The following is a 22,316-nucleotide window of genomic DNA, read 5'->3' as shown; positions in this document are numbered from 1 at the left end:
CATAGGTCTCACAGGAGAACAGGAGAAACCTAATGGAGGACCAGGGGGAGGGGAAGAGGGAAAGAGAGTTGGAGAGAGAGAGGGATGCAAAACTTGAGAGACTATTGAATACTGAAAATGAACTGAGGGTTGAAGGGGAAGGGGGAGGGGGGAAAAGTGGTGGTAGTGATGGAGGAGGGCACTTGTGGGGAAGAGCACTGGGTGTTGTATGGAAACAAATTTGACAATAAATTATTTTTTAAAAAACCACAAAATTCAGAACAATGGCTCTCTATAACAGGCAGAAGACTCAGGAGAGAAACTCCTGGAGACTTCAAAGTTAATGACACTATTCTATTTATTAAACTAGGCGGACGGGGATTCATGGAGGGCTCAGTCAATTAAGCATCCAACTCTTGGTTTCAGCTCAGTCTTGATCTCATGGTTCATGGGTTCAAGCCCTATGTCCAGTTTTGTGCTAATAGTGCGGAGCCTGCTTGGGATTCTCTCTCTCCCTCTCACTGCCCTTCCCTATCCCTCTCTCTCTTTAAAAGTAAATAAATAAATTTTTCAAAATAAATAAATAATAAAGTACAGTTATCAAAGGACTGAATCTGAATGACAGAAGTTCCCTGATCAGACACAGTTTGATATCAGCAGCCACACAAACCAAGAAGTGGACAGTGGCCTCCTGGATAAGCTGAAGGAGCACCCAAGAACTGAAGACGGCAAATAGCCTACTGATGGCAAAGCTCCAGAAAGAGCTCTGGGAGTCTCTCTGCAAGAAGGAGGCTTCACTGGAATTCCTCCCTCCAATGGCTGCTGGAGAGAAGGACCAAGTGCCAAGGGGTTGGCACTAGGACAGCTATCCTTGGGGTACTGTGACAGGCACAAGAAGCTAGGGCTGCCCCAGATAGACCCCACCAGCTCTCCTGGAATGACCACATCCTCACCTGAGCACTGTCCATGCAGGAACTGCCATAGTCCCACAGTCCCCAGCTGCTGGAGGGTCAGTTCCTCTGCCTGAAGGGCCACAGTCAGATCTTCGCCACGAACCTCAATCCCCAAAGACACCTCATTCACCTTCAGGACCAGAACGGAGACCTGTAAAAGGAGACTCTCTTAGCTGGGTCCCTCCCCAGCTTCTAGCCTAGAACCTACCCGCTGCAGAGAAGAAAGGAGAGCAGCTGACCGGGTGAAGACTGAGGTCTTCCCCACTGGGTGAGACCAGACTGTTGGCCTCTGGTGACCCCTGGCCGTAACTATCCACAACAGGGCTCCCTTGAACACCGGCACTGTCCAGGGCATTTGGAAGAGTTCCTGGTGGAAGAGATTCTGGACCAGACTCTGCATAAGAAAAACAACAGATGAGTTTGAAAGTCAAAAAATTCTGTTCAAATCCAATCTCTAAAAACAATGACAACTGTAAAGACAACAACAAACATTTATGACATTTATGAGACAAATGTGAATTTAAAACTGAATATTTGATGGATTTAAGGAATTGCTAATTTTTAAGCATGGACAGTGATATTTGGTTACATGTCCCCAGATAGATGAATGAATTAAAAAAATTTGCCATAAACATACAATAGAGCATTAGCCTTAAAAAAAGAAGAAAATTCTGACATGTGCTATGAAGTGAATGAACCTTGAGGACATTATGTTAAGTGAAATAAGCCAGTCACAAAAGGATTCCAGTTATATGAAGTACCAGAGCAGCCAAATTCCGAAATGGAAAGTGGAATTGTGGTGGCTGGGGGAGAAAGGAACAAGCAATTACTGTTTAATGGGTTCAGATTTTCAATTTTACAAGATGAAGAAAAAGTTCTGGAGATGGAGGGTGATGGTTGTACAATGAATGATGAATATACTTAATGTGACTGAATTATTGTTAAAAATGGTTAAGATTGCAAAGTTTATGTTACATATATTTTACCACGATTTAGAATTTTTTTTCAAAGATTTTTAAAGTCTTTTTCCTAGAGATGCATAATAAAAATATTTATTAACAAAATGGTATGTTTGGAATTTGCTTCAAAATAACATGGGAGGAAGGGAAATGAACAGAAGTATAAATGAAACAAAAATGACCATGAGTTCTTAATATTTGAAGCTAGGTAATAGGTACATGAGGCCTCATTATTTGATTCTGTCGACTTTTCTACATATTTGAAATTTTCCATAATATTCCATATTCTATAATAATAACAAAACAAACAGGGTGCACACCACCCAGCGTAAGAAAGAGTGCATTCTCTTTTCATTTTCATGCAGACACTCTTAAGAGACCATTTAAAAAGTCTCCAGTTCAATAAGATGAAAGAACCAGTAACTTTCAGTAGTGACTGATCTAATTCCTAAGAGTTACTCATTTTATCATGATGAAGCTTCCAGCTTCTATCAAATACATAGTTAGGCAAAACAAAACAAAAACAGGCAACAAACACACACCACTGACGCCAGCCACCAAACTAATCCTACTACCACAGCCACGTGGCTATCGGACTAGCTAGCACTCTCTCCTTTGGTCTGAGTCTGATTCTGTGGTAAAGGTTAAGTGCTAACCCATAACCTAGAAGATGTGAGGGTTAAGACAGAGCCACAAATCTACTAAAATTCCTTTTTTTGTTTTGTTTTGTTTTGGTTAAGAAAATGTCTACTATATCACATCCTAACTCCTTCTGTATCCTGTTGGGTTACGGGCAACAGAAAGAACCCTTTGTGTCTGGACTTCAACTTAGCCTGGATCTGCTTCCACCTACCAGACTCCAAGAGCATCACAAAGCTGTCACTGCCATCACTGTCCACCGAAATCCGGTCTTCAGGGCCACTGTTATCCAATGAGATGCCATCAAATGACTGCTGAGACACTGTCCTCCTCATGGAGAAAAACCGGAGTCGGGCAGCACCTCCACTCAATGGTGCTGCCGCACCCTCATCTATTTTGGCCATGGGCTCCCTGTTTAAGAAACAAAAACCACAAATGTGGCTTAAGATATATGTTCTGTCCCTTGTAATACCTTCCATCCCTTTCAGCCCAAAGAGTTATTGATATATAAATTCTGATGTCAACTATTACCTGCTATAAGGGGGTCACACCATTTTACCTGCTGGCCTTTCTGAATCCTCTGGCATTTCAAACTGCATAAGGAGCTCTGCCATATCAACATTAAATGTCAAGTTTATTCAAGGTCATCTCATATTTAGAGGAGACCAACTACCTATAGCCCCAGTGCTAATGAATGGCACCTGAAGCCCCCCACATTCATTCCTCGAGTGTTTACTCAAACACTTGTGCATCCACGGCACCGTACTAGGCACACGGTGGGCATGGAGAGTGGATCAAATAATAAACAAGGCATCCCCTGTCCTCAGAGAATATAAAATCTATCAGGAGAGAGGAGATTTATTTATTTATTTTAACATTTACTTATTTTTGAAAGAGAGAGAGAGCGAAAGAGAGCATGAATGGAGGAGGGGCAGAGAGAGGAGGAGACAGAGAATCTGAAGCAGGCTCCAGGCTCTGAGATGTCACCACAGAGCATGACACAAAGCTTGAACCTACAAATTGCGAGATCATGACCTGAGCCGAAGTTGGACACTTAATCGACTGAGCCACCCAGGCACCCCACAAGAGAGGAGGGAGATTTAGCCACAACTACCGTTATATGGGAGTAAATCACACACATCATAAAGAACAGAGATATAAGCCAAAGGCTAGATAATATCAAAGGATGAGAAGAAAGGGATCAAGAATGGCTTTGTGGAAAGAGATGGCAGGTGAGGCAGCCCTTGAAGGACTGTGAGAGAGGGAAGGGAGCATTCTGTGGGGAAAAGATCACATGAGCAGGGATACAGAATGAGAAAATAAAAAGAACCTTTCCAGACTAGTTAGAAGCTCAACCAGTTAGAGTTTTGGTTTTGTTGGTGGGAACAGTGGAAGATAAAGTTAGAAAGGCACAACACAGTGAAAAGAACCTTTAAAGATCTTTTTTTTAATGTTTATTTTTATTTTTTGAGAGAGAGGGAGAACATGAGCATGGGATGGGCAGAGAGAAAGAGGGAGAGGGAGAAAATCCCAAGCAGGCTCCACATATAGCACCGAGCTTAACACAGGGCTCATGACATGAGCCCAAATCAAGAGTTGGATAATCAACTGAGCCACCCACGTGGCTCCATTAAAGATCTTTTAATCTTACCGTCCCATTTTATAGATGAAGAAATTGACTCAAGATCATAAAGGTGGAATTAAGAAAAACCCAAGTCTCCTAACGTCTGGCTAAGTGTTTCTTTTTCCCCACTTTACCACATGGGTTGCAGCCAGATTACAGAAAAACCTAGATAAAAGATTACATATGAATGTGCTTTTAAACTATTAAGTACAGGAGAGGGATATATGGGAAATCTCTGTGCCTTCTGCTCAATATTGCTATGAACCTAAAACTATTCTAAAAAATAGCCTATTAAAAAACTGTAAAGTGCCATATGGATATGTCATAATAATTGATTATGCCAGGCTAATAAGTTCAAACTAAATTCAGGGGTTATAAGGAAAAAGTCTGAAGGTTTTAGAGAAGGGAAATAACAAGATCAGGCCTGTGTTTCAAGAAGTTTGACCTGGCTCTTTCAAACAAGCTAGTGAGGAAAAGACCTCCAATGAGGAAATCAATTAATGGACTATTTCAAGTCCTCATGTGGTAACAGACAGCAAAACCGGCCATGAGACTCCCTAGAGTAGTGTTCTCAAAGTGTCGTCCTGGCAGGAGCATCAGCATCAACGGGCGGCTTGTTAGACACGAAGTCAGGCCCCATCTCATACCTACTGGATGAGGAGCTCTGGGGGGGGCGGGGCTCGGCGATCTGTTTTAACGAGCCCTCCAGGTGATTCTGAAACGTGCTTCAGTTGGAAGAATCACTAGTCTTCATTATTACAGTCGGATTATATATAGTCAGATTATAGTCAGAATCTGACAAATGACTAAAAGAGGCAGAATGAAAGCACAGAGCTTGAACAAGCAGGAGAATGATGCTCTTGAAAAAAGAAAAGAATTGGTCTGGGAAGGGATAAGGAATTTAGCTTTGTGTATGTGAGGTCCGATGCATCTTGAATACATCCGGAATGACGTACAGTAGATAGTTTTAAATGAAGAAGAGCAGGGAAGGGGAGAAAAGTCAGAACTGAAAATATAGACCACAGCAGAAGTGAAGAGATGGATAAAATAACTCAGAAAGTATTTAAAAATGCACTGATATAAACCTTCCTGAAGTTTGGCAAACATATAAAGAACCTTAAAATTGTTTGTAGTGTTAGGGCGCCTGGGTGGCTGAGTTGGTTAAGCATCTGACTTCAGCTCAGGTCATGATCTCATGGTTCATGAGTTTGAGCCCCACATCAGGCTCTGTGCTGACAACTCAGAGCCCGAAGCCTGCTTTGATTTCTGTGTCTCCATCTCTCCCTTCCCCTCCCCTGCTCATGCTCTGTATCCCTCTCTCTCAAAAATAAACATTAAAAAAAATTTTTTTTTACTGTTTTTAGTGTTTGACCCTGTAATAACCCACTTCTAGATTTTTATTCTGAAGACTCAGATATGCATAAAAGAGTAATATTCACAAAAAGAAAGGCATGTAACACAGCATTGGTTCTACCTCAGAAAAACTGGAAACAGACTAAAGCCCTGCCATAGTGGAATGAATGAATAAACTAGGACACATCCATTTGCTAGAATACAATAGAGCAATTAAAAATCATGTATTCAGGGCACGTGGGTAGCTCAGTCAGTTAAGCATCTGACCTTGGCTCAGGTCATGATCTCACAGTTTGTGGGTTCAAGCCCCATGTCAGATTCTGTGCTGACAGCTCAGAGCCCAGAGCCTGCCTCAGATTCTGCGTCACCCCCTCTTTCTGCCCCTCCCCTGCTAATTCTCTGTCTCTCTCAAAAAAAAAAATAATTTAAAAAATTATGTATTCAAATACCTAATGAAGGGGAAATTACTCGCAATGAAACATTAAGTGAATAAAACTGGAAAATTTCTACATGATATAGAATATAATTCTGTGGCTGTAAAAACGGTATTTGTGAATAGTATATGTGTATACACAGATAAGGATTCACATGGGTACACAGGTATATGTATAAAAATTGGAAGAAAACAGATCCAAACGTAAACAGTGGCTATCTCTGCATAGTGTTGTCACAAGTGACTTTGTTTTCTTCTTTATTCTTCTTTTTCTACATAATCAACAGAATGAACACAAATCATTTTTATAACTTAAAACATAAAAATTATGGCAAAACGATCAGAATACAGACAGCCTAGTGCTGTGGAACAGCTGAGTTTATAGGATACAAGGAAGAAGAGAGCAGCCAGGGAAAAAGACAAGACTCCTGAGAAGTGTGAGCAGCCGGACAGGGCCACAGGCATGCAGGATGTCAGCAGGGCTGGCTGCCACAGGGGAGTTGAGGAGAGGGAGGACTGAGAAGAGGCCACAGGACTGGGCAGTCAGGAAGTCCAGGCTGGTGTTTCAAAAAAAGGCTGGTGTCACACACACGTTTCTTTTCTCTTTACCACCTCTCCTCATTTCCCATCTCCCTTATGCTTCTCCATCTAGAAAAAGCAGTACATTTGGTGACTGGGAGTCCAGCCTTTCAATCTTCACCCCATCACTCACAAGTTGTGTGATCTTGAGCAAGGTTCTTACCTCTCTAAGCCTCAGTTTCCTCATCTGTAAAAGGGGGACTGATATTAGTACCTGCTTTCAGGCTTGTACAGGAATTTAATGGATTAATATTGTAAGTATTCAGGCCAGTGCCTGACACAAAGAAAGCACTCAATAAATACTGCCTAGGATTAGTATACCTTTTATCCCTTTAAGGTTTCCCTTCTCCTTCCTCCTAGGCTATCTGTGCCTAGGAGTACTAACACTGGCTGGACTAGAGGGTGCTTCCCAATCTAAAAGTACACACAGCAGAGGCCTTAGCTCAATGACCAGCGCTAGGAGGAAGAAATAAGGTGAGTGAAGGAGGCAGAGAACCACTCACTTGGCTGGGGGCAGGGACAACATCTTGTGCATGGTGGAGGTCATTCGGTCTCTGCCCAGACTGAAGGCATCCTTAGTCAGGGACACAGCTTCCTTGGTGAGGCCCATAGTGGCATGTAGAGCCTCTTTTGTGGCATCCTTGGTCATATGAATAGCACTTGACAATTCTCCCTCAATGTTCTTCAAGGGGATGAGCTCAGCCTGTCCATTCTCGGTGGTGTCCCTGCCACCTGGGGGCTTTAACACAGTCGGTGAGGTGGATGCTTGAGCTCTGCTCAGTCTCTTGGCCTGTAAGGAATCGACTGCTTTGTGGCCCTTCCCTGCCTCCTGCTGTGCAAGAGGATCTGAATCCTGTAGCTCCCCATTGCTATGGAGAGGCAATGGCCTATCCTGGGATACATCCAGATTTTCAATGCCACTATCCTCCAGAACCTTCTCAGGGCTGGCTGGACCCTGGTCTGAAGAGGCATCAGACTTCAGCTCCCTATCCTCTGAAGGAGACAACTCTGAATCTATGAGGCTGGTGGTATCTGAACCGGCAGAGTCAGCTTCAACAGTCCCAGGGGCAGGCTGCATGAGCAGAGCCACCTCAGCGCTGGGGAAGAGGACCCCAATGCAGGCTGTCTGGTCCTGCAGGGGAGAGCCAGTCATGGCCTCTGTATCCTTAGTCAGTTGTTCTTGAAGACCCTGTAGCACCTCCTTCAGGCGCAGTAGAGCCAAGTACTGGTAATGGTCGAGCCTCACGCGGACATGCGCAGGGGAGTGTACGAGCATGTGAACATCTGCTGCGTCCTCCAGCTCAGTCAGAGGCCCTCTGTTGTCCACACTACTGCTGCCTTCTCGCAAAATATCCATGACTTCCGTAAGGCCTGACAGGCGTTTCAAATCATGCTCAGTCTTTGACCTCTGATGGGACACAGTGTCAGGGGCAATGGCCTCAGATTGGACAGGACTGCCAAAGCTGGCTGATGGTTTCAGCCTCCCTTCTGTGGCCAAAAGGAGCTTACGTGCCTGATCTTGCTGCCAGCGGAGAGGTAGACAGGCCCAAATGGACAAGGGGAAGGGGGCCACAAAATTCAAGGTATGGCCTTTGAAGTTCTCTGTTCCCTCAAAGTCCAAGGAGATCTGGGTGCAGTGAATGGACCAGAGATCCTGGGAAGCCTTAGGCCTCTGGGGAGGGTGGGTACTGGGCCGAGGAAGGCAGGAATCCATCTGGAAAGCATGATGTAAGAAAAGCATGTGGAGAAGGCTAAAGCCACCAGGAACCTTGGGGAAGTGAACATAATTGGAATGAAAGAATTCAGCAGCCGCAAAACCTCGGAAGAGACTTTGGAGGTCTAGACAACTACAATGTGGGGCATGACGTGTATTGGTGGCAGTCATGCCTGACGCAGAAAAGACAAGGGCCTGAGGACGATGCAACCCAGCCTGCTCTCTCTTCTCCAGCGGGAAGCTCACCTTCAGAGAGAAAATGAAACCCGATTCAGAATGGACATCTGAGTAGCTCTGCAACCTGCCACTGATACACACGTGAGAGACCATTTGGAGCATGACACTGGTTTCTTTCGCCAAGGGCAGAGCAGAACCCTGGATTATGGCCATGGGAGAAAGGCAGTGATGGCTGCCAACAGGGAACGAATCCCACTCCCCCCTACCTTCAACCAGAAGGCATCCAGTCGGATATCCAAGTGTTCATCTTTCTGGCTTGAATCTTCCAGCTTGTAGATAGCTTTGAACTGCTCCAGGCTGCGGTATAAATCCAGGCAGAAGAGGTTTCCCCAGAGCAAGCTGACAGGATCCACGGTAAATGTCAGGCCGTTTAACTGAATGTAGAGATTGGGACAAGGAACTGGAGAGCAGGGGAAAAAAAGAATCACCATGTACAAAGTAGCACCTTGACCCTTACTTATCAGCTAATATTCATTTTATTATGAAGAAAGCAAAGACCCATACTTGCACAAGACAGAGTTTTTAACAAAGGTGTGCTCAACTGACTCAAACACCTAAAATTTCTAACGTCAAATGAGAATATAAGCCATGGCCCCAAGGCTGGCAAATGTGAAGAGCATGAGCTACACAGTAAGACATGAGCAGATGAGATGCTTACCTGGAAGCTCCTGATTATCAGGGAAGTAATACTCTGTGAACTCAATATGAATGGCAGAGACCTGAGTGGGCAGCTTGTGAAGTTTCCGACTGCAGGAAAGGAGTGTAGATGGCTTCTTACTTGGTTGTCCAGCTGTAGAAACCTACACAATCACACACAAGTTGCTGTTAGAATCCATACAGCATCCAGAATAGAATTTCCTCAATTTCCTGCCATATAAAGCCACTACAACTCTTCCAAAGTCTGTCACAGGGAGAAGAATGCTTTTCACACAAGTTGCAGGCATTTTCATACCTGCCTAACACCATGTACAAGTTCATTTCTCTCAGGGGAAGGTTTGAAGTAGGGTATTCAGAGGAAACTGGGGGAATCCCAGGTCCTGATCTCAGCAGCCATGCTCAGAAAGAAACAGACCAACTTATCAATCCACTCAAAGTGAGGGAAGCAGCCCCTGAATTCCACAACTTGTTGACACCTGTTGCCTTCCAAATGAACCGCTTGACCCCTTTCCAACCACGTCTCCCTGTGTCCTGGGCTTCTCACCTGGTGAATGTCCAAGTCATCCACCCGTATTACCATGCAGCTAGAGCGTAAGCGATTCCATGCTGGAGGCCGAAAGGCAGGCTGTTGGCCCTGAGAGGGCCTTCTCTCAAGGGGGTTCTTTTGCGGACTGGAGAGAGAACCTAGGTGAAAACAAGAAGGTAGGAAAGATAATTGGGTACATTTAACTCTCATTATTAATAGAATTAGGAAAGTAAAAAACCTAAGATCTTTAAGGCTATATGTAGAAAAGAGAGCTTAACACTGTCTAGTGCCTGGAAGGGACTCAAAAATTGTACTCTCTTTAGGAACAAGGCAGCAGCCTACTGAATAAAGGAGATAACAACCTCTCTTCCACACTGCAGCTATTCCTGAAGACAACTAGGACTCCGTAAAGGAAAAAAGTCACTGATACCTCTCCATAGGATGAGGTTGGGATAATTAGCTAGTCCAGTGCTTTATATTCACTGGATATTCAAAGGTAAATAGCAAGAGGCTAAGCAATGGGAGTCCTCCAGCTCTTTGTAACTTACCTGCTTTCCTCCGGAAGGAAGAGTCTGCCCCCAGGTGCCAGGGCAGCTTGAGACCCGTCTCCTCATGCCACTTCTCCATTTTACTCTGAAATTCCATCACTAGCTTCTGTGCCCACTGGACCCGGGTCTCCATGGCCTCACAGTGCCGTACCCAATGTTTGCAGCTGTCACCTATGCAACATAGAAGCAAGAAGATTTTAGTCCAAAGTCATGATCCAATGTTTCAACTTTTCCCTTCCATTTGTATAGTCATAGTTCAGAATCTGATCCCTTACCCCTATGCAGATTTCTCTTGGATAAGGGAAAATTATCTAGTGAGAACAACTCTAGGTCTGGATTCCATATGTGATTTTTCCCTAAGGTTTCATAAAGGCAAGCTGCTGACTGTCACCATCTTTGACCATGGACTATTAGAAAGGCTCTAAAACTAGTAGAAGTAGGGGCAGAGCATAGAGTCAAAAGCAAAATCTCAAGCACTGCCTCTCCTACTCCTTCCCAACACTGATTAAAGAATCATCAGTAGTAGACCCTACAAGTTTCCAGAAGATATCTTCTTGAAGAGGGCCATTCCCAACGCCTCTCTGAGCTGCAATTCCTGGCAGCTCGACCCGCCTGCTGGACAGTCAGGGATGAACCCAGGAATCTGTCCTCAACATCTGTGTGGCTGGGCCACACTAGGACTGCTGCCATTAGGAATTGTCCTACCTGCCCAGTGGAAGGGGTAATAGTCAAATGCCATCTTGCGGAAGGTAAGCTGCATTGCACCACCCGTGAGTCTGTTTGCAGAGACACCTATAAAGGAAAAATAAAGATGAACAGTGGGAGAAGAAACAAAGAAGCCTAAACACCACTTGAAGTACTTAAAAGTGCTCTTGAGGATGGGTTCCAAAGCTGGTTGATACAGAAGTGCAACTGAAAGACCATGAGGATTGGTGATTTGCAAGGCTAAGGCCCTCCTCTTTTGATTCATAAAAGTCAATGGACAAGACCCCAAAAATTTATATTCCATTATCTCTGTAAACTCCTGCCTGATTTCCAGAAAGGCTAAAGAAAACTGCAAATCTCAGGATTCAGGAATTACAATCTTAGGTCTTCCACAGACACACTCAAACCCTTACCCCAAGGGTAAGATTGGTGCCCCCAAACCTAACATTGCTGTTCCTCAGCACAATACCTAGAGAGGCATAGCCAAATTCCTTCCAAAACAGAACCCCCATTATTTCCTTTCATATCCTGGCCCCAGAGTTAATTAAGCAATTATTATATTCTAAAGAACCATGGAACACTAAAACACTGCACTAACAAGGCCGCTGTAAAATATACATACAAGATATTGTAAGTTCATTGGAATTTTAAGCATTAAGTCAAATAATGTATTATGTTTAACTTGAATTTACATTTAATTCTTACTAAATGAATAAACTTTCCCTATTCCTACCTTATCTCTCCACCTACACTCTAAGAACTGTTAGCAGAGTAATTAGAGTAGAAACTATTTCTCCTACATATCATATTATCTGACTTACCTGTCTATGTTCTACACTTCTATCCTATCTCTTATTAGAGTGAAGGAAAATACTATGGGATCCTCTAGGTATAAGCTGATACACCTACAACCAGGAAGGTCATTTCCATTCAATCTAGATTTTACCACCCCAAGTTCTGGATTAATCACCATCCTACACTCGTGTTCCTGTTTCTCAATCTTTTTGTTTATTATTACTATCTCTAAAGAGCTTGCTTAGATATTTTTCCCCCTAATTGCCCCCTTCTCCATAAAATTTTCATGCCACAGGTATATATCAGTTTATGTAGTATATGTCTGTGCTTTATACAGAAAAAGAATAAGCATAAAGTTTACTCCTATTATTCAATACAATGTTAAGAAAGACTAAAATAATACTTTTAAATTAAAAGTTAAATTTAAAAACTTAAAGCTATTAATTTTTAACAACTTTAAAACTATATATGCAGGGGCACCTAGGTGGCTCAGTCGGTTAAGCATCTCACTTTGGCTCAGGTCATGAACTCACAGTTTGTGAGTTCAAGTTCCACATCACATCAGACTCTGTGCTGGCAGTGCAGGGCCTGCTTGGGATTCTCTCTCTCTTCTCTCTCTGCCCCTCCCCATCTGGCATGTGCTTACTCTCTCTCTCTCTCTCTCAGATGAATAAAGTTAAAAATAAATAACCATATTTGCTGCGAACCCTGTAATGAAATGTATTTCTTATATAAATTATATATGCAAATTAGCAATTTGCAGAAATACATAACAGCAATATAATCAAATTTTTAAGTATTCAAAAGTATTTGGGGGGCACTTGGGTAGCTCAGTTGGTAAAGCATCTAGCCTTGCCCAGGACATGATCTCAGATTTGTGGGTTCGAGCCCCATATGGGACTCTGTGCTGACAGTACAGAGACTGGATCCCACTTCGGATTCTGTGTTTCCCTCTCTCTCTGCCTCTCCTCTGCTGTCTCTCTCTCTCTCAAAAAAAAATTATTCAAAAGTATTTTTTAGCAAAAAATGGAAATTTTAAATAAATTTCTTAAAGTTAATTTTGGTGAACTTTTTATTTTTTTAAGTAAGCTCTATGACCAACATGGAGCTTGAACTCAAAACTCTGAGATTAACAGTTGGTTCAACATGGTGAGAAGTAGGGGTCTCCATACTTCCTGCCCGCATTTCTCAAACAAAGAAGTGCTGAAGCCAAAGGACTCTGAACCCCAAGAGTCTGGGGGGAAAGAAGATGGAATCTTCTAGGAAGACAGCCTCATAGGTGCATGATGGCAAACTAGGGGAGATAAAAATAGCCGGGACATGTAGGGGTGGAGGCGAGGGATCCCCTTCTGCAGAGAGAAAAAGGGAAGAGAAACAGCGGCTAGGGAAACATAGGACTATATCGGACAAGAGAAAACCCTCAGACAGGGACAGAGAGGGATCCTATCTTGCATCTCTAACTGCAGGACTTTCTTTGTACTGTGGCTGGTTGCCCTGTTCCCACACTTGGGGACCATAGGAGTTCCCTCCAGGTTCGGCGGTACCTCAGGGGCACACTCGGCATCAGGGAGAACCCGTCCCCTGCCTTGATGTGCTGCGGCTCATGGGATTACACTTCAAGTGGCATCATTAATGCACACGGAGTGAGAGTTTGGAATGCAGCAAGGTATGGGGCATAGGAGACAGCCCACCTCGTCTGCACCCACAGCACAGTGAGGACGGATCCAAAGGAGTGATTTGGGACACCTGGTCATGGAGAAGGGACTGGGGTGGGGGTCACCATTTTTCTTCCCCCAACCACCAAGGAGGGACCTCAGGGATCGGTCACTGGGCCCACAGTGGAGGCAGGGCCCACCTCCACCAAACCACGCCCATCCACACTGGGTAGCTGCTTATCGAAGGGAGCCGGATAGCTGTTGTGGAAACAGACAGTCCCTCCCCCCAGACCAGCACTGCTGCCTTGTCGTGATTAACTCTAGGTAATTCTTGCTATTCAGATATATTCCCCCTTTTATCCTTCTTATCTCTTCCCTCCTCTAGGCTGGTTACTCTGCTTATTGGTTTGCTTAAACAGACATATTTAATCCATCCTCTTGATGCATGTGATATACCTCCTTGTTTCCTTTCCTTTCTCTCTCTCTGGAATAATCAGGCTATGTAGTTTCTCTGAGTAACATTATCTTCGTTTCTTTCTCCTCACCTCCTTCAATATTCTCCTTTTTCTCTCTCTGGATTAAGTCTTTCAGTCTCTCTGCCTGGTCAATGTTCATTTCTTTCTCCCCGCCCCTGTCATTTCTCTTTGTATTTGCTCTTCCACCAGCACTGTTCTTTATTTGTAGCTGGGATTTCTGGTTTTATGTTTTTAGATGGTCCTTTGTTTTTTTATTTTTATTTTTTTGTCTGTTTGCTTGTTTGTTTGATTTGTTTGTGCATTTGCGTGTTCTCATTCCCTGTTTGTTTGTCTATTTTCCTTTCCAGGGCTACTTCAAGGAACAAACCAAAGCACACATGGTAGAGAGTCCAAAACATCACTACAAGTAGGGAAATAAAATAACCAAAGCCACAACAAGAGAGACCCAGTGACACCCTTCAAAAAACACCTCCTGTGGGGCACCTGGGTGGCTCAGTTGGTTAAGCATCCAGTTTCTGGCTTCGGCTCAGGTCATGATCTCACAGTTCGTGAGTTCGAGCCCCGCATCGGGCTCTGTGCTGACAGCTAGCTCAGCGCCTATAGCCTGCTTCGGATTCTGTGTCTCCCTCTCTCTCTGACCCTCCCCTGCTCGTGCTGTCTCTCTCTGTCTCTCAAAAATAAAAACATTAAAAAAAAAAAAAAGCCAAAAACAAAACACCTCCTAAACAGCCAGGCCCTGGACAGTGTATGAGCCTCCTTTAACATAACAGTACTCACAGGTGCAGAGCACATAACAAGCTTTTAAAACTTCTAAGAGACAGAAAGCTAGCCAAAATGACAAAACAGAAGACTTCTCCTCAAAACCCTGAGATCAAGAATCATATGCTCTACCTACTGAAGCCATCCAGGCACCCGTTAGCAAACTTAACTTTTAACTTTTGCTTGACATAAGAAAAAAACTTTTAGCTTAACTAGCTGCTAGGCATTCATTCAGACTAGGTCAATTATTTTTTCTTTTCAGCAGTTAATTCATGATTTGATGAATAACTTGTAGAATTTAAATAATAAAATATAGGCATGCATGGGTGGCTCAGTCAATTGATTTCGTCTCAGGTCATGCATGATCTCAGAGCTCATAGGTTTGAGCCCCGCATCAAGCTCTGCGCTGACAACCCGAAACCTGCTTGGGATTCTCCCTCTCTCTCTCTCTCTCTCTCTCTCTCTCTCTCTCTCTCTCTCTGTGTGTGTGTCCCTGCTGGTTCTCTTTCTCTCTATCTCAAAATCAAATATTTAAAATAATAATAATAATTTTAAAATATAAACTTTTTATTTCTTTTTTAACATTTTTTTTGTTAATTTTGGAGAGAGAGACCAAGAGTGACCAGGGGAGTGGCAGAGAGACAGAGGGAGACACAGAATCTGAAGTAAGCTCCAGGCTGCAAGCTATCAGCATACAGCCCCACAAAGGACTCAAACCCACAAACTGCGAGATCATGGCCTGAGCTGAAGTTGGATGCCCAACCGACTAAGCCATTCAGGTGCCCCTATTTAATTCTTAAAGTTCAAACCAAAAAAGCACTGAGGCTCAAATAGAAACAACACTGACAAGGCAGCCAACAGCGGCCAACAGGCATGTGCGGGCCACCTCTTACCATACGCCTTTGCGATTAAGCAATCGGTTGGGAGAAAGACTTCTAATCACAGCCATCTATTCACCATAGTTTCTAGCACTGATCTTCCATACGCTCTGTATCTTCCATGAACTCACTGTCAGTGATCCTCATGTGATGTCCAAGCAAACCCAAAGAAAGAAATTAAATACCAAGGACTAAAGTTTTATCATGCAGGGTTAAGCTTTGGAAGGGCACAAACCAGTGTTATAGCTAAGATTTTTTTCCACCCCCACATTTCACCAAGGAACCAACTTTTAATGTCCCAGATAGGCAAAAATCAAGACAGAAAGTACATCAGTGGTTGCTTAGAGTTGCAAAACGGGAAGAGATAGCTAATGGGTATGATTTCTTTCAAGGAGGACAACAGTGCTCTACAATTAGACTGTAGTGATGACTGCACAACCCTATAAATATATTAAAACCCCTAAGTTGTATATTCTAAGTGGGCGAATTGTATGGTGTGTGAATTAGATCTCAATAAGGCTGCTTAAAAGGAAAGACTCAATACTCATCTGCTGCTGTGTGATACCGTCCCTGTTAAACATGCATGCCCAAGGTACTGAAGGGAGAAGGCTTCACAGCAATGCTCCCTCCACTGGAGTTATTTAGACCTAAGAGAACAATAAACTACATAGACTGAGCATATTAAAATAGGGTCTAGAATTGAAATAAAAATCAAATATAATTACCAATCACCAACATATTTAATTATAAACATATAATCAGATATGGGATAAATGGTAGATAGTGTCCCTAAATGACTAAAGTTCTCCAGTGAGCTGTGGGATGACAAAAGCTTAGCCTTAAGAGAGATAAAGTTTTTGGCTCATAGGCCTCATCCAGAGGACAAAGCATTAAAAAGAAGCGAGTGAGGGGCACCTGAGTGGCCCAATCATCAGAGCTTCCTTCAGGTCATGATCTCGTGGTTCATGAGTTCAAGCCCCACATTGGGCTCGCTGCTGTCAGCCTGTCAGCGCAGAGCTGCTTCGGATCCTCTGTCCCTCTCTCTCCACCCCTCCCCCACTTGCAGTCTCCCAAAAGTAAAAAAGTAAAAATAAAAAAATAAAAAAGCAGGTGACACTCTTTTCCCCCATCAATATTAACCTCTTCTCTGAAGGCTGGAGTATAAGCTGCTCCAGTTGGATTTCAAGAGACAGTGCTGCCCCACCTCAAGCCAAGCTGTCCCCAAGGACCCACCCAGTTCCCAATAATTCCACCTCTAACACCAAGTAACAGGTAAGCATGTTACTCAAGGGCCCAACATCCCAGGCAATCATGTCCCTTAATGAAAAAAACCTTCAAGAAGCCTTTAGAGCAGCACTCTCCAAAAGAATTTTCTGTGATGATGAAAACTTTTATGGTCTGTAGATTACAGTGAGTACTTGAAATGTGGCTGGTGCAAATGAGAAACTGAATTTTTCACTTTCTATTTTTAACAGACACATGTGGCTACTGACTACCATACTGGACAGAGAGTTCGAGAACAATGCTATTCAACAAAAATATAATGTGAGCCACAAAAATAATTTTAAATTTTCTAGTAGCCACATGAAAAAAAGTTTTTTAAAAAGGTGAAATTAATTTTAATAATACATACAACCTAAACCAGTATAACCAATATATAATCATTTCAACATATTATCAATATGAAAATAATTACCAAGGTATTCTACACTTTTATTCTACTGTATCTTCAAAATCCTATGTTTATATTACACTTGTAGTCTGTCTCAATTTGGCTCAGCCAACAGTAGTCATATGTGGCTGCAGAGTACACCGAACAATTCCAGAGAATCTTAGAGTGCTTTCTGTGCCACCTAGTTCTCCCTTCCCCTTTCCCCAAATCCCCAAATCCCAGAAGAAGAGTCAAATTCACAAGAACTTATTATGTTTCTTGCTCCTTTACAGAGTAATACACTATGTCTGCTTATGGTAGGTTGGGAGTTTTCTCACTACCTAAAAATATCTCATCCGAAAAGTTCTTAAATTCCAGCAAATAGATTAATTTAGCTAAATAAATAAATAAATAAATAGGGGCTGGAGGGGAGGCTAGTAATTTACATCTTAGTGTGGATTACAGGACCTTGCACATGAACATGACAGTGCTAAATACTCCTCATCCAGCAAGCGGGTGAAATTCTCAATAGTACACTCTTAACAAAGAAAGACCTCTGAAAAGATTCAAGACAAAATGAGAAAAAAAACCAAAGCCCTCATAGTAACACTTGGAAGAAACAACCAAACAAAATAATAATCATTTTAGTGAAGAACTTCCAAAATAAGTGGGTGGCTAACCAGTGAACAATTTATTTCTTGTGGTCACAAAAGCAATCTTTATGTTGTCACTGCTCCTTTCAGCTCTCTCAGAGTGGGAGTAGACAGGGACTGAAGTCACTTCCACACCACAGAATAGCAAAGCAAAAAAGACAGTGCAGCTTGGTGCCCCAGTTTCCCCCAAGGAAACTGACTCTAGGGGCCATTAAAGAGGCAGACATAGCCTTCAGAAAGTATACAGCAGCACAAGAAAAATCTACCACATGAGAGCATCTAAAGCCAAGAGCTGGTGCAAAGGGGAGTATAAAGGGAATTCAGACAGAGTATTAAAGGAAAGGAAGCAAAGGAATAATAATACTGAGAATGTGCCTATAATTAAGGTCCTCCAATTCAGTATATTTTTTCATTTGAGCCTGACAACAACCAACAAGGTAAATGAGTAAGATATGATTTAACTCAAGTTCACAAATGATAAAACTGAAAGAGGTTAAGCAAGAGGCTGATTTCCCCAAGACTCATGAAGAAAAAATGAGCCAATTTCTTTTACATTATGAATAAAACATATATGTATATAATATCAACTGCCCTAATGAATGTAAAAGCATGACAAGAATACAACATAACTGCTCTGCTTGGGAAGAGGGCATTTACACATAAAAATTATTTAAATTGACTCAAAAAAATCTGAAAATTCTGGTGTTTCCTATACTTGAATTTACTTTCCTAATAGCTCATACCAGTTGTCAGCATTGGCCAAGGTCTGTGGTAGAGAAAAGAAAGTATACAATACTTGAGCTCTACCCTTTCAGACTCTGACGTAGTGAGGTCTAGGGAGAGCCATGGCACCTGTGTTTTATTAAGTATTGCAAGCGTTCTGCTACCTCACACCAGCAGAAACAGAGATGCCACAGAGGCTGAGGTTCAAGGAATGCCTGTGATTAAGGGAACCCAACCAAAGTGCTCCACGGCATCTTGAAAAGAACCTTCTATCCCAAAGCTTTGTCCAGAGCTGAAGGTAGTGATGGGCCACCCAGCCCAGGCTCGGGCCTAACAGGGTACCTGGCTCTCGGGACTGGCTATCGTCACAAATGTGCAGGTCCAGGCGGGAGATGAGCAGATGGTAGGAGGACTCTTTCACATCAAATTTCTCAAAGTACTGGCTGAGGCGGCTACTGCTGCTGTTGCTGCTGCCTTGGCTGCCACCAAATGCCTGGGCCCAGGACTGCTGGGCACTGGGAGCAGGTGGAGTGATCTGTATGTGACAGAGAGAAAAATAAGAAGTCCAAACCCAGGCAGCCTTCTCACAGGCTTTCTTAAGCTTTAGTCCAGTCTGAAGAAAACCACAATTTAGCAAGATGGCCCTCTCCTATCGTAAATGCTCCCCTGGCAGCTCATGTAGGTCTGTCCCATCTACATAACCCAAACTCCAAAAAGCCTAATTATAATTAGTCTAGTTAATCATCAGAATTCTGTTCTGAGTTTGAATTGCCCCCCAAGCTCTGACCTCCCCCCCGCCAGGACTTAACTGAGTGATGCCAAAATACCTCCTATAGGAAGTCTTTCTTAAATACCCACTTTCAGCCTGTTTAGTTAGATTCCTCTTCTTTGTGCTATCGGGGCACAGTGTCTACCTTTATACAGCACTTACCACATTGTAATAACTTGTTGATAGTCCATATTTTAAGACAATTAACGCTTATTCTACTCTCCCTTTCCAGTGGCCAGCACTATATAATAAGCTAACACACTGGAGGCACCCAAAGAAAAGAATAAATAAATAGAGACATGAACAAACCCTATGCACATCTAGAAGTAAATGACAAATGCTCCAAATAAGCCTAATAAAGTCTAGACTCTACCTATGTTGCTATGAATTAGGTCTGGCCTACATCTCCCTAACCCTACTAAAGTATCTGTTTTGCCTCTAACCTGTACAGGCTCAGGGGCCAGACTCTTCCTCTGCTGGGCTGACTTCTCCATGGCCTCACTCAGCGACTCTGCATACTTCATCATTGCCTTGAGCTGAGAGTCAGTTAGCACCCAGAGCAGGTCATCCAACAGGAACATCAGCTTGGAGGCTACCACATTGCAATCTTTGGTCTGAAGGGGCCACACAGAACATGAGGTTCAACATCTGGTATCATTCTAACTCAAAGTGACTAGTGCCCAGTTAATTTCAGAAATGGCTTTTTAAAAAATATTTTATTTTTAATACAGAGAGAGACAGAGCATGAGAGGGGGAGGGGCAGAGAGAGGAGACACAGAACCAGAAGCAGGCTCCAGGCTAGCTGTCAGCACAGAGCCTGACGTGGGACTTGAACCCACGAACGTGAGATCTGACCTGAGCTGAAGTCGGAGGCTTAACCAACTGAGCCACCCAGGTGCCCCTCAGAAATGGCTTTTAATCCCCAGAACATGAAAGGAAATCAGCAAACACTGTGGAGAGTCCATTCCTTACAAAACTATTAATACTTTCTGCGATTATCAAGAAGCAAGAAAAGTGAACTGCTAGGTGTCTAGGTCAGTGTCCCCATATATGGATAAAAAGTGTGGTTTCCAAAATACAGATGACAAGGAAGTGGACATGTTCACAGAAATGTTCTGCACAACAGTAAATTACGGGCCTGTCCCTTTCAATTGTCACTCCTGAGGCCAGTAACATTCAAAAAGAGAGAACACCAACTCCCAGGCTATCTAGGAGAATAAAAGATGGAGGTTTTCATGAGGGCAGAAAATGTACTCACTCTTCTCTTGAGGGCTATTTGGATCCTGCCTTGGTTGGTAATAAGCCTCAATGGAGTGGTGACTGGGTCCTGATCACCATTGTCTGTAGCATCTGCCTCAATCCGAAGTGTTTGCCAAGTTATTTCCTTAAATGTTAAAACCTGGAAGGAGAGAGAGTAAAATCCCTTAATTCTATGGTTGAAATTAACCAAGAGGCAGGAAGTCCAAAGGGAAAAGACTGGCAAAGCAGAAACCCTCACCATGCTCATTTGACATTCTACCAGTAGAATGCAGTAGAACAGAGATCCCTAAGTGAGGAAAGGAGGCAGCAGTCACACTGGACAGAAGGGCCTCTGGGTTCACAGGAAGAGGGGAAATATCTGAGGAAATCCCCAAAGCAGGAACAATATCCTTTGAAAATAAGGCCCATTCTGAATCCCCCCTCCCCTCCCCCTGCAATACGAGGACTGTCACCTCTCCTCGGCGGGGGTCAGTGATGCGGGTGAGGCGGAGGTCACTCTGCTGCCAGTTGGGGTTGACACTGTAGCCCTGGAGCTGCCACAATTCAAAAGAAGCATGGAAGGCCTTGGAGTGAATCTTGATGGTGATGGAATTGACGATGATGAACATTCCCTCCACCACCTTCTCGGCAAAGCCGTACTCACTACAACAAATGAGGCAGGCCAGTGTTCAGAATCACACGAGACCGTGCACACTCTTTGTACTGGAAGGCATCGGACAAGATTATTAACAGTGTCTCTCTTTGGGTGCTAGAACTGTGGATGATTTCTTTATTTCTCTTTTCATATATATACATATATGTACATATATATTTTTTTAAGTTTATTTATTTGAGAGAGGCAGAGACAGTACAAGGGGGGAGGGGCAGAAAGAGAGGGAGAGAGAGAATCCCAAGCAGGCTCTGTACTGTCAGCACAGAAACCGATGCAGGGCTTGAACTCGTTAAACTGTGAGGTCATGAGTTGAAACCTGGAGTTGGACCCTTAACCGATGGAGCCACCCAGCTGTCCCTGTACTTATATCTTTTAAATTTTGAAAATTTTGTATGATGCAGTGCTTTTTTAATGGGATTTTTGAGGAATTAAATAAAAGAAAAAGAGTTGACCTGGAAATAAGCTCCATTCTGTTGGAAAGAATAAATGTGAAAATATTTTTATAGTCCACAAACTACCTGAATTTGAATGCTGTGTGTGAGGGGTGGTATAACTATAGAAAGAAAACACTATGGTTTCTATAAAATCTTCAAAGGCCCAGCATACTCTGCAAAGGTAGTGGAAATGGGAAGAAGAGCAATCATGTGAGCAAGGGGTCAAGAGCAATCCCGACTCTGCGCTGTGAAATACAATCCAAAGAGCACAGCTAGCTGTATTTCCGCAGTGACATGGCAAGGCGAGAGACTAAGGCCATCTTAAAGCCCTTTGAAGAGGCAGAAAACACAGACATTCTTCACATGTAAATGAAACCAGCTTTCATTACATGAGATAAAGGTCTAGACTGCCTCTTTAGCAGGTGGTGCTGGGAAAATTGGACAGCAACATGTAGAAGAGTGAAACTAGACCACTTTCTTACACCGTACACAAAAATAAGATCAAAATGGCTGAAGGACTTGAATGTGAGACAGGAAACCATCAAAACCCTCGAGGAGAAAGTAGGGAAAAACCTCCTAGACCTCCACCGCAGCAATCTCCTACTTGACACATCCTCCAAGGCAAGGGAAATTAAAACAAAACTGAACCCTTGGGACTTCATCAAGATAAAAAGCTTCTGCAAGGCAAAGGAAACAATCAAGAAA

General features: G+C 43.2%; 1 protein-coding gene across 4 annotated transcripts in view; it reads right to left on the bottom strand.

Moving 5' to 3' along the window:
• The window catches only part of UHRF1BP1 (UHRF1 binding protein 1), a 67,944-nt gene that overhangs the window by 8,372 nt on the left and 37,256 nt on the right, over positions 1-22,316 (bottom strand). For 3 of the 4 annotated variants that reach the window (XM_029944181.1, XM_029944180.1, XM_029944182.1), the window contains exons 5-17: positions 20,978-21,167; positions 20,524-20,664; positions 19,709-19,879; positions 18,839-19,031; positions 10,907-10,993; positions 10,202-10,372; positions 9,672-9,811; positions 9,129-9,270; positions 8,677-8,870; positions 7,023-8,479; positions 2,745-2,941; positions 1,172-1,326; positions 933-1,083 (exon numbers count right to left, since the gene is read on the bottom strand). In XM_029944181.1, the coding sequence (XP_029800041.1) occupies positions 933-1,083; positions 1,172-1,326; positions 2,745-2,941; positions 7,023-8,479; positions 8,677-8,870; positions 9,129-9,270; positions 9,672-9,811; positions 10,202-10,372; positions 10,907-10,993; positions 18,839-19,031; positions 19,709-19,879; positions 20,524-20,664; positions 20,978-21,167 (3,389 nt within the window). The remainder of the gene's footprint in view (positions 1-932; positions 1,084-1,171; positions 1,327-2,744; positions 2,942-7,022; positions 8,480-8,676; positions 8,871-9,128; positions 9,271-9,671; positions 9,812-10,201; positions 10,373-10,906; positions 10,994-18,838; positions 19,032-19,708; positions 19,880-20,523; positions 20,665-20,977; positions 21,168-22,316) is intronic. The other variant, XM_029944183.1, reaches the window with a different exon arrangement.

Source organism: Suricata suricatta, chromosome 7, assembly GCF_006229205.1.
Source record: "Suricata suricatta isolate VVHF042 chromosome 7, meerkat_22Aug2017_6uvM2_HiC, whole genome shotgun sequence".
Classification (NCBI taxonomy): domain Eukaryota; kingdom Metazoa; phylum Chordata; class Mammalia; order Carnivora; family Herpestidae; genus Suricata; species Suricata suricatta.
Note: the sequence above shows the minus strand (reverse complement) of the source record. Positions and strands in the feature narration are given on the sequence as shown.